The following is an 11,117-nucleotide window of genomic DNA, read 5'->3' as shown; positions in this document are numbered from 1 at the left end:
GGTGGCGAGGCTGGGGGCTGGTCCTGCGGGCTTTGGGGCATCTGGAGAGAGTCCCTAGGAGCGGGCTCTCTGGGAGCCTAACGGTCTGGGGGCGCGGCCCTCCGGGAGCGCTGGCCTGGGCTGAGGGCACCAACTACCCTGGCTCAGTCCTCCCGATGGCTGGCAGGCTGGGGAATCTGTGTGTGAGGATGACTGGAGAGGGAGGGTCCCAGGATATCCTGGCAGAGCGGGAAGGGTCCCTGCCCTGGCCTCTTTCTGAGCCCACTAAGGGCCTTGCAGGTGTCTGACCAATGCCAAGCCCAGGCCTGAGCAGAAGGGGTCTGGAGGGCAGGCGTGGGTGTCTTTTCTGGAGAAGGTGGGAAGGATGAGGGGGAAGAGGTTGGGAGGCCAAGAGTCCCTGGACAGTAGCTGCTAGCACCAGTCTCAAAGCCTCCTGTGCCCCACCCCCATTCCGTCCTGGAGGAGGGGGGCACTGCCGAGAGCAGTGAGAGTTGCCAGGGACTGTACCCACCACCCCTCCTCCTGCCGGGTTTGGGTGCTGTTATGCAGGTGTAGGCGTGGGTAGCAGGGTGACAGAGTAATGATACCCTCTGCCCATCTCTGCCCCCAACTGGGCACACTCTGCTTCTCCCTTCCTTCCCCCAGAACCTGCTACAGCCAGGAGCTCCCACCTCTGCTGGTGAGGGAAGACAGCCCCCACCTCAGACCTCAGCAGTGGCCCAGCTTCAGGTGTTCTCATGCCCTTGCTTATGTCCCATCCCAGGCTGAGGGTTTGCTGATCCCTGGGATGACTTGGTCTGCCCTCTGCCCTTGGGTGTCCACAACCATCCCAAGCCCCAGGGTGCCTGTTTCCCCAGCTCCTACCAGTGTTCTGGGCCTCAGCCTTGGCTTCCTATGACCTGTATTAACTTCTGGGTCCTTGTCTTTCAGAGCTGAAGGGCCTGTAGATACCAACCAGTTTAATCCACCCATTTTACAGGAAGGAAAGACTGAGGCCTGTGAGGGACAGTGACTAGTGCAAAATCACTGAATTAGTGGCGCAGCTGGTACTGGATACTGGGTAGGCCCTGACCTCCTGCATGGCTGCCTGCTTGACTTGCACTCAGGGACGTGCTCCAAGCACCGTTTCTCATCCCTGAGCCCGCCACATGCAGGTGGCTGAGTCCTGTGGCTTCAGCCCATCCAGAGGTTGAATGATGTGGTTCTCTGGTTTAGGGCAGAACCTGGAACCTGACACCTGCTTTCTTTTCTCCCCTCCCCCCACCTCAGAGTCCACTTCCTGGTGCCTAGAGCCTTCCACCTGCCCAGGCTAACATTACCTAGGGCCTAGAGAACAGGCCAAGGAAATTGCCCCTCCCTTCTTAGGGCCCCTGCCCCAGGCATTCACGGAGTACCGGGAGTGCCAGGCAGGGAAGTATGTGCTGCCGGGGAGGGGCTGTCTTCTGTGGGATGTGGGGTAAGAAGGGCAGGGTTTCTATGGTGTGTTTGGGTGCCCTGTGCTCAGCCGGCACTTGTGTGTCTCACTGCCTGCTCCTTCCCTCCAGCCATGCAGCAAGTCCTGGACAACCTGGGATCCCTCCCCAATGCCACAGGGGCAGCCGAACTGGACCTGATCTTCCTTCGAGGCATTATGGAAAGTCCTATAGTGAGATCCTTGGCCAAGGTAGAGTGCTCCAGGGAGGCTGGCACAAGGGCACTGTGCCTGGGGAGGCGTAGTGTGTGGGGGGATGTTAGCCACGGGGGTGCTGGGAATGGGGCACGTGGCACCCGAGACCCCCCAGAGGGGGGTATGCATGGACATCCATGCCCAGGTGATGAATCTGAGACACTGCAGGTAGGGAGGCTGCCCTCACGCCTGACTGGTGAGTGTGTAGATGTGCCCACATGGATGGGTGTTTGGTGAGTGCCAACTTGTAGAGGGTATGGTTAGGGGTGAGCATATGCCTGTGCTTTGGAATCTCCAGAGTTCATCCTGCTTAGCTTTCTGCCTTTGGGCATTTTGTGCGGGACATCTATCTAAGATCACCTGCCACATATCAGGTGGGGGAGAGACTCACTAAAGCAGAAAGTTATAAAACACTTTGGTAACAGCAGTGATAGAGGCAGATGCGCTAGGTGTTTGGGGAGTGTAAGGGACAGATGCCTGACCCAGCCCAGGGTGGGAAGGGAAGACTTCCTGGAGGAAGGGCCATTTGTGCTGAGTCTTGAAGTATGAGGAGGAGGGGCAGGGCATTCCATGCCATGGAATGTTGCTTGAGCAGAAACAGAGGTGAGAAAGAGCCAGAAGTGTACAGGAGCTGCAAGTGTCAGCGTGAGGCTGGAGCTTTAGGTGTGAGACAGGGAGTGTGAGCTGTGGAGATGTTGGCAGCTGTTGGCAGCTAGTGAAGGGCCCTGGGGGCTATGCCTGGGGCTTGGGCTTGTCCTGTGTTGTCCTGTGAGCAACTTGGAGCCTTTTGTGGGTTTTAAGCATGGGTGTGATGACGGCAACAGGTGTTTTACTAGCATCGCTCTGGCAGCCACAGGGAGGATGGTTGGAGGGTCATGGCTGGAGTTGGAGAGACCAGCGTCGGGGATGGCCCTGAACTAGACCTGTGGTAACAGGGCTTGAGGGAGGGGAGGATGAAAGAAATATTTAGGAAGTAAATTGGCAGTACTTGATATTTGGGTGTGGAAGGTGAGGGGTGCGGGTAGCCATGCACCTGGGATTCTGCACAGGGAAAGTGTAAGGCTGGTGCTGCCTTCACGTGAGATAAGAAGCAAGGATAGACTGGGAAGGGGGCGATCCTTCGCTGCGGAAGATGAGGAGGACTCCCAAGGCTGGGAGTCGCAGGGAATCATGCTAATGGCTCAGATTTCTCAGGGGAGGCAGGCAGTCTTCTGCTGGCCATCAGGGGTCAGGGGTTGAGTGGAGCGGGGCAGAGGGAGGGGATTTGGAAGTGAAGGTTCAACTAATTAATAACTGAAGGGGAGAGAGGGAACCCACCAAAGCCGGGGAGCGGGATCGACAGGGCTCCAGACTGTCAATCCCAGGGTGGGGGTGACTCAGGCCAGAGACACAGAGGGTGGCTTTGGTCCAGGGCTTGTGCTGGATGGGGGCTGTGGGAGGCTGAGATGAAGGGAGAGGTGAGAATGGTCCAGAGCATCACCTCTGGGGCCGAGGTTGGGAGGGGAGGGGAGAGTGGCCAGGAGCAGACAGAGGGGCAGGGAGAAAACGGAGGTGAAGTCCTGGGGGCTCTCCGGATTTGGGGATAGAGTGTATAGCTGGAAGAAATGAAGGCCGAGTTCAGAGAGAGGGTTGGGAAGTGAAAGATTTCCAAGGAGGACAGTTCTGGGGGTGACATGACAATCTAGGATGTGGCTGCAGTGGGCGGAAAGGTCATCGATGTTAAACAAGTCTAGGAATTGGGACTTCCCTGGTGGTCCAGTGGCTAAGACTCTGTGCTCCCAATGCAGGGGGCCTGGGTTCGATCCCTGGTCAGGGAACTAGATCCTGCATGCCGCAACTAAGACCCGGAGCGGCCAAATAAATATTTTTTTAAAAAAGAGACATCTAGGAATGGAGGGCTCATGGGATGGGGTGTCTACACAGGTGTTGTGGCGGGGGGAGACTGGAGGCAGTCCCAGGGTCTCCAGTGAATGGTGGTGAGCGTAACCAGGAAGTTGGCAATGACAGTGATGGCGGGGAGGGGGAGGGCGGTACAATCAGGTGATGGGTCTTCCACCGGGTGAGGGTGGGGACTCTGTCAAAGGACAGCTGTGGTCGGCCCTGACATGGGGCGTGGAAGGGGACCAGGCCCCCTTGCTACAGGGGACGCTGTGTCCCGGGGACACAGCCTGGTATGTTATCATCTGTGGAATGGCTGAAGACCAAGGGCAGTCATTAACGATGGAAGATGAGAGGTGTGAGAGGGTCGCTAGTGGGAGGTTCTGGGGAAGAGAAAACTGAGCAGATTGTAGGGGACTGGAGAAAGGCAAGTTGCTTCTCATTCGGTGGTCAAGGATTGGATTCATGTGTTAAAAATCAAAACAAGGAATTATGCATGTTTCATACAGAGAGATTACGAGCTCCTTGAGGACAGGGATGTCTGCGTGATTTGCTACTGTATCCCCAGAGCCTGGAACAGTGCCTGGCACATAGTAGGTGCTCACTGAATATTTACTGAATGAGTGAATATAAGAGAGTGTGTAGAAAAAGCACATAACAGACCTCTGAGTACCCACCTCCAGGATGTGAATGCCGGCCATGTTCGCTTTAGTTCCTGCTCTTTCTTTTTAAGAAATAAAAGCGTGATCCAGTGAATGCCTCTCCCCTTTTCCTCATTTCCACTGCTTCCCCTGCCCACAGGTGACCCCTGGCTTGAGTCGATGATGCTGTTCCCTTGAATGTGTGCCTGTCTTGCCTACACATGTATTTAGATGTAAACAACGTGCCCCTGTTATATGTGGTTTTAAGCTCTGCATAATGGAATGATAGCGTAAGCAGCTATGGTTTTTGAGATTTCTAGTTCATATAAGTAATATAGTTATTGACATGCGTAGGGATATAGATTCATTTGAACTGTTGTGTGGTATTCCAATAGGTGAATAGAGCCCAGTGTATTCATTTACTGGTTCCCCTACTGAGAGACAGGCACACTGTCGCTGACTTGCCTCTGTAAAGCACAGAGCTGCCGTGAACATCCTCATATCCATCTGCTTCTGCACATGGGTGAGAGTTTCTCTAGGGTGGACACTTGGCAGTGGAGTTGCTGAGTATGCACATTTGAACCTCAACATCTGTAACCTTCCAAAGCTGGCTTCACACTTGAATTTATTAAACCACATCATCTCTGAGTCACTCTAGCTATTGCTTCTATAGCGGGACAGCCAGTGAAATAAGGAGGGGCTCTCGGGATGCAGAACCTCTGAGTTAGAAGATCCTGTAGCCAGCACCCTCCAAAGTGTGACCCTCCCACCCCCACCCCCATAGCATTCCTCTCTGATGGCCTCATGGAACCCATTTGACAGCTCTCCAAAGATGGGATTGCTGGCTGGATGGCTCTGTCCTTCACTTAGTCGTTGTCATCCGTCCTCTATTCAACAAATATCTGTGGCGTGCTCACCAAGTCCCAGGCACAGAGCTAGGGCTATGGCAATGAACTGTCAGAAAGTTTATTCTTCTCCTGAGGGAGCCCGAGTCTGTCATTTTCTCACTGAGCCCTGCAATGTCCCAGTCCTGGGACCCCTGCCTGACTGAGAAATTACCAATGTGCTGTGTCAGACCGTAAGTAAACTCCCTTCTCCAGAAGTGTTCTTGGGGTAAGCCGGCCAGAATTTCCTCCCAAGAAATTCCTAGAATGGTTCCAGTTGTGCATTAACACAACAGAAGGTAGTGTGGACATGTCTTCAATGCTGAGACCCCCGTAAGAGGCTCAGGGGCTAAGGGAACCCAGTGACTTCTTTCCATCTAGCTGTGAAACAAACAGAAAGTGAATCTCCATAAAGGCCCATCCGAGCTCAGTAAAAATCTTTCCGATCCCTTTATACGTTGTGACCCTTTACAATGCAACTTTACCAGTCCTGTCATCCAAAGGGAGAGTTTTTCCTCTCCAGTCTGGGCTTGACTGCGTGACTTGCTTTGGACAACAGGACCTACTTCTTACTCTTTCTCACCTATTTTAATGATTATGTATACACAGATCAATTTTCAAACCTATTAGACAAAGTATTTTGATCAAAGGTCCAGCTGCAAAAGCTTGGTGGCCCAGAAACCCACAGGAGCGGAGTCCAGTTGGAACCCCATGTGGTAGCTATTCACCTCCTTCCCTTTACCCTGATGACCCTCCTCTCCAGGGATGTGGCAGATGATGTGGGAGGGGCTACACTGGGTAGATCTGGGACCAGGGAGGAGCAGGTCCTTGAGGGGACAAACCCAGAGAGTTACAGGTTCTGAAGGAAGTCAAATTTGGCAGGCAGATCACAAATCCAGAGGGTTGGCTACAGACAGCAAGTGGCAGCCCTGGCAGGTGGGTGACATCTGGGAGCTCTGACATGGACCCAGTAACAGGTGTTCCAACAACGGACAAGGCCATGGTGAGAAATCAGAGGCAGATGACATTCAGAAATTTAGGTAAACTGTTAGCAGTGGGGACATCTGCCAGCTGGGAGGCCTGTGAACTAATCCACATGAGATGAAGAAGAAAAAGCACAGGGTTTGGAATCAGAAGATTCGCTGGCTAGCTGTGTGACTTTACTAGGTCTGAGAACCTCTCTGAGCTTCAGTCATTTCTTCTGAGAAATGGGGATAACGATGCTTACCTCTCAGAGTTGTGGTCGGGATAGGGGGAGGTCATGGATGTGGAAGCATTTTTAAACCATAAAGAGTTGTTATAATGCAGTCTTGGCCACTGGACTAGAGTTCATAGGGAAGACTCCAGTCCTGTGGCAAGGGGGAGGTGAGAGAGCTGGCAAAGCAAGGCAGGGCCTTACAAGAATGAGGGGCCAGGAGGGTCACTAAGATGGAGACTCTGACCAGGGGACATGACAAACAGAGGCTACAGTGGTGGGGAGCCCAGCGCATCAGTTAGCTTTCGCTGTGTAACAAACCATCCCACAGCACAGTGGCTTAAAACAACTTTGATTTATGTCTCATGATTTTGTGGATTGGTTGGGTGGTTTTTCTGGTCTGAGCTTGCTCAGTTGGGATGGGGTAGTCTAGGATAGCCTCAGTCACATGTCTGGTGTCTCAGCTGGGAAGACTGCAATGTTTAGGATGGTGTGGTCTCATCCTCTAGGAGGGTGGCCCAGGCTGCTTCACATGGTGGTCTCAGCAGCAGTGGAAGACCAGCCCCCAATCCCAGGCACTTTCCAAGCCTCTGTTTTGCATCACATTTGCTATTGTCCCATTGTCCAAAGCAGGTCACACGGCCAAATCCAGGTTGAAGAGTCCCTTTACTTTCTGGCTTACCACACTCTGGACTTTCAGATTTTGAACTACTTAATTATGAGCCTGGGCTTCAAATGAGAATTCTGTCTCCTGATCAGAGAGGTTGGAGTGGGAAGGCAGAGGGAAAAAGATTTTCAAAGGCTGTGTGGCATTTCTGCATCTGTAGTTTACATCTGGCTCTGGATCGGGAGCTGAAAGATCTGGGTTTAAGGGCCGGCTCTACCATTAGCCAAGTGTGAACCTGGCCCAAGTTTCTGGTCTATAAGGAGCTTAAGCCCCTGCTGTGCTGAGGGTGATTTTTCAGAGCCGAATTAAGCAAATGGTTACCACAGAAATTCAAAACCACTCTCCTGGCTGTGGGGCCTTGTGCCTCTAATACTGTAGTGTGTGCTGTACAAGAGCACGCTTTCTAAAAACAGCCGCCCAGATAGTGACATCACAGCTGTGGGGACACTCAGGAAACTTTGACAGGAGTCCCTGCTGTACACCCATGAGCTATGAAAAGGAATTCATTTTACCCATTAGAGCCTCAGATACTTTATTGGGAAAATGGCCTTGATACTATTAATCTCACAGGGTCATTGTGACATTTAAGTGGAATGTCTGTCAAGTGTGTTATTTTACCATCAAACATGTATATACCCCCTGGCCCAGCAATTCTGCTCCTGGGAGAAACTCACATGTCATGAGACATAGACTGGAATGTTCATAGCAGTACTGTTTGGAATGGCAAAAACCTGAAATGACCCAGATGCCTTTCAGGGAGAGAGGAGATGAATCAGATATGGCATAGTCACACGATGGACTGTAATACAGCCATTAAAATGAATGAACTAGGACTTCCCTGGCGGTCCAGTGGTTAAGACTGCACGCTTCCACTGCAGGGGGAGCAGGTTCAATCCCTGGTCAGGGAACTAAGATCCCACATACTGTGTGGCACAGTCAAAAAAAAAAAAAAAACAATGAACTAATGTGATATGGGAAAAAAGAATGAATCTTAGCAAAATAACATTAAATGAAAATTAATAATAAGTGAATATGTGTTCACCTAATATGAAAAATAAGAGTAAATCTTTGCAAAAAAATAGTAAGTGGAACAATTTTTCACTTAATACTAAGTGAAAAAAAAAAATCAGGCCTCCAGGAATCATATATAGCACAATTCCCTTTTTTTAAAGGTTAAAATAACTAAAAACAGTATTTATCTTAGGAATATACTAAATACATATAGATACAATAAAACTATGTAAAATGAGAAGCCAGGGCATGATGAACACAGGGAATCAAGATGGTGGTTTCTGAGCGGGAGAGGTGGGTGGATGGGTGCGTGGGGCATGTGATTAGATGTAGGATATGGTCAAGATCCTCCTTTATGGTTTAAGTAGTGGGTACTTAGATCCTTGTTGTATTATTACAAAAGTACCTAATTTAATACCAACCAACTAAAAGGAAGCCGTGCACAAACCAATGATGAGAATACGTCATGAGCTAAGGATATGATTAATCCAATTCTGAGTTCCCAAAGTCCCAGGAAAGGATGTTGCAAATCGTGACACATGTTGGGTGTTCTCAGTATTGGTCAATCAGCTGTTTGGGTCAGCCGGCTGGTAGTGTTTCTTTTGTATTTGAATGATTAAATGTTTAAAGTTTTCTCTGGCCCATGAAGGTTGAGGTTGGAGAGCTGTGATCTTCCATCTGTGGGTAAGACATCCGGGGGGTGGCCACAGGCGGAGGAATGGGTCGGCCTAGGGGGAGGGGTCATTAAGTCAAAGGTGGGAGGTAAAAGGCGTGGGAGACACACTGGTTTCCTGCTTGGTTAGGTGAGGGCTTCTGGGGAAACTTGTCCTCCTCATCCATGGAGCAGAAGATGCTAAAGCTAAAATGGGCAACCTCTATGCTTCTCACGTAACCTGGGCCAGAGCTAGCTCCCGTTAACCTGAAGGAGCCTGGCCAGGGTCACCATGGTGAGATGGTTGCAAGCCTGAGTGCCTTTGTTTATTCTTGAAACATTTCCTGGGGCCTTGGGCTCTCAGCATTGTCTACACACACGGAGTCAAGCTCTGTGGGCTGTGCTGAGCTTAATGAGTGAAGATCACATAGGGTTTGGTGGAACCTTCTGTGGCATGTCTCTGCCCTCTGGCTTCTGAGGATCATCAAGGCATAACGGGGCTCCGAGTACTACTCCTTTGCCCCTTCAATTGTCTGTTTCCCCAGCAGGGAACCCTCTGCCCAGCCAGACTGTAGGAGTCAGGCTGAAATGCTGCTCCCCCAGCAGAGGGTGATTTATCGACAGTGGGGCCAATATGCGTCCCTGTGTGAGATGCTGTTTCCCTGGCCCGTTTGGGGAAGAGAAGACAGGAAAGGAGCGAGCCTTTATTGAGCACCTGCTGTGTGCCAGGCACTGTGTCCATCTCACCAAATCCTCAGAGTATCCTTATGAGATGTTATTAAAATCTCCCCATCTCATGGGCTTGAACAACTTTCTATTATGGAAATTTTCAAAAATGTTTCTTGAACCCCCATCATCCATTATCCCACTTCAACATTTAACAACTCATGAACAATCTTGTTTTATGCATACCTCCACCTCCTCCTCCTCTCTCTCCTGAATTATTTTGAAGGAAATCTCAGACATAATTTTATCTGTATTTCAATTTGTATAGATAAAAGATAAAGATTCTTTTTTTTTTTTTTTTTTTTGCGGTACGCGGGCCTCTCACTGTTGTGGCCTCTCCCGTTGCGGAGCACAGGCTCCGGACGCGCAGGCTCAGCGGCCATGGCTCATGGGCCCAGCGGCTCCATGGCATGTGGGATCTTCCCGGACCGGGGCACGAACCCGTGTCCCGTGCATCGGCAGGCGGACTCTCAACCACTGCGCCACCAGGGAAGCCCAAAGATAAAGATTCTTAAAAAAAAAAATCACACTATCATTATCACACATAGAAAATTAAGGAATAATTTTCTTATGGATTTTTATTAAATGGTATTGGGATACCTGGATAGTCATTTGGAAAGATATCAAAGTAGGTCCATACCTCATACTGTACATGAAAATAAACTTCCAAGAACATCAGAGATTGAGAAAACAAACCATGCACATTCTAGAAGGAAACATGGATCTGTGTGTAAGGAATGTCTTTTTAAAAAACTGTGCCTCAAAATTCAGATGCATAAAATGTTAATAAATTTAACTACATTAAATATATATTTTTTGCATTGACAGAAAAACATAAGCTGAGTCAAACGACAAATGACAAACTGGGGGTAAATATTTGCAAGACGTATTACAGATAAAGGGCTTATTTTCCTAATATAGAGAATGTTTAAAAAAGTGAGAAAAAGAAAGAAACAAGATCTGATGGAAAAATTGGCAGAAGACATGAACAGACAGTTCACAGAAAAAGATATACAGATGGCCTTTAAACATATGAAGAGCTGCTCAGTTTCACTCATAATAAGCAAAATGCAAATCAAACCCCACTGAGAGAGATGGTTTCTCATCCATGTGATTGGCAGACGTTCAAAGGTTTGATCACACACTCTGGTGGCAAGGCTTCAGGAAAGTTTCTCATCTCATCCTGGTGGGATGGCAAAGTGGCACAAGCCCCATGGAGGGGAGTTTGTCAATATCTAACAAAACCACATGTGTATTTACTGCTTGACCTGAAAAAAAAAAAAAAAAAAAAAAGCCCTGAAAGACTAAGAGTTATTGGAGTCTGTTCTAGATTAAAGGAGAATAAAAAGATGTGACAACCAAATTTAACATGTGATCTTGGTTAGATTGTAGATCAGAAAAATAAATCTATAAAGAATATTTTTGAGACAATAGTGAACATGGACATGGACTGTCTACTAGATAATATTATGTCAGTGTGTCAGTGCTGAATTTCTTGCACGTGATAATGGCCCTGTAGTTTATATAGCACATCTCCTGTTTGTTCTTAGGAGATTCATGCCGAAGTACTTGGAGGCAAAGTACTTTTATTTTTTTGCGGTACGCGGGCCTCTCACTGCTGTGGCCTCTCCCGTTGTGGAGCACAGGCTCCGGACGCCCAGGCTCAGTGGCCATGGCTCACGGGCCCAGCCGCTCCGCGGCATGTGGGATCCTCCCGGACCGGGGCACCAACCCGCGTCCCCCACATCGGCAGGCGGACTCTCAACCACTGCGCCACCAGGGAAGCCCTGATTAATA

The 11,117-nt window shown here is 49.6% G+C and overlaps 1 protein-coding gene across 4 annotated transcripts in view; it reads left to right on the top strand.

The window, feature by feature from the left end:
- Positions 1 to 11,117, top strand: part of MPP2 (MAGUK p55 scaffold protein 2) — a 24,718-nt gene that overhangs the window by 6,573 nt on the left and 7,028 nt on the right. For 3 of the 4 annotated variants that reach the window (XM_007455088.1, XM_007455087.1, XM_007455086.1), the window contains one exon: positions 1,545 to 1,663. The exons of the other annotated variant lie outside the window; for it this stretch is intronic. In XM_007455088.1, the coding sequence (XP_007455150.1) occupies positions 1,547 to 1,663 (117 nt within the window). In that variant the 5' untranslated portion in view covers positions 1,545 to 1,546. The remainder of the gene's footprint in view (positions 1 to 1,544; positions 1,664 to 11,117) is intronic. 4 annotated transcript variants of the gene reach the window in all.

The sequence above is a fragment of the Lipotes vexillifer genome, unplaced genomic scaffold, assembly GCF_000442215.2.
Source record: "Lipotes vexillifer unplaced genomic scaffold, Lipotes_vexillifer_v1.1 scaffold1639, whole genome shotgun sequence".
Taxonomy (NCBI): Eukaryota; Metazoa; Chordata; class Mammalia; order Artiodactyla; family Lipotidae; genus Lipotes; species Lipotes vexillifer.
The sequence above is the reverse complement of the archived record's forward strand: the minus strand, read 5'-3'. Positions and strand labels throughout refer to the sequence as shown.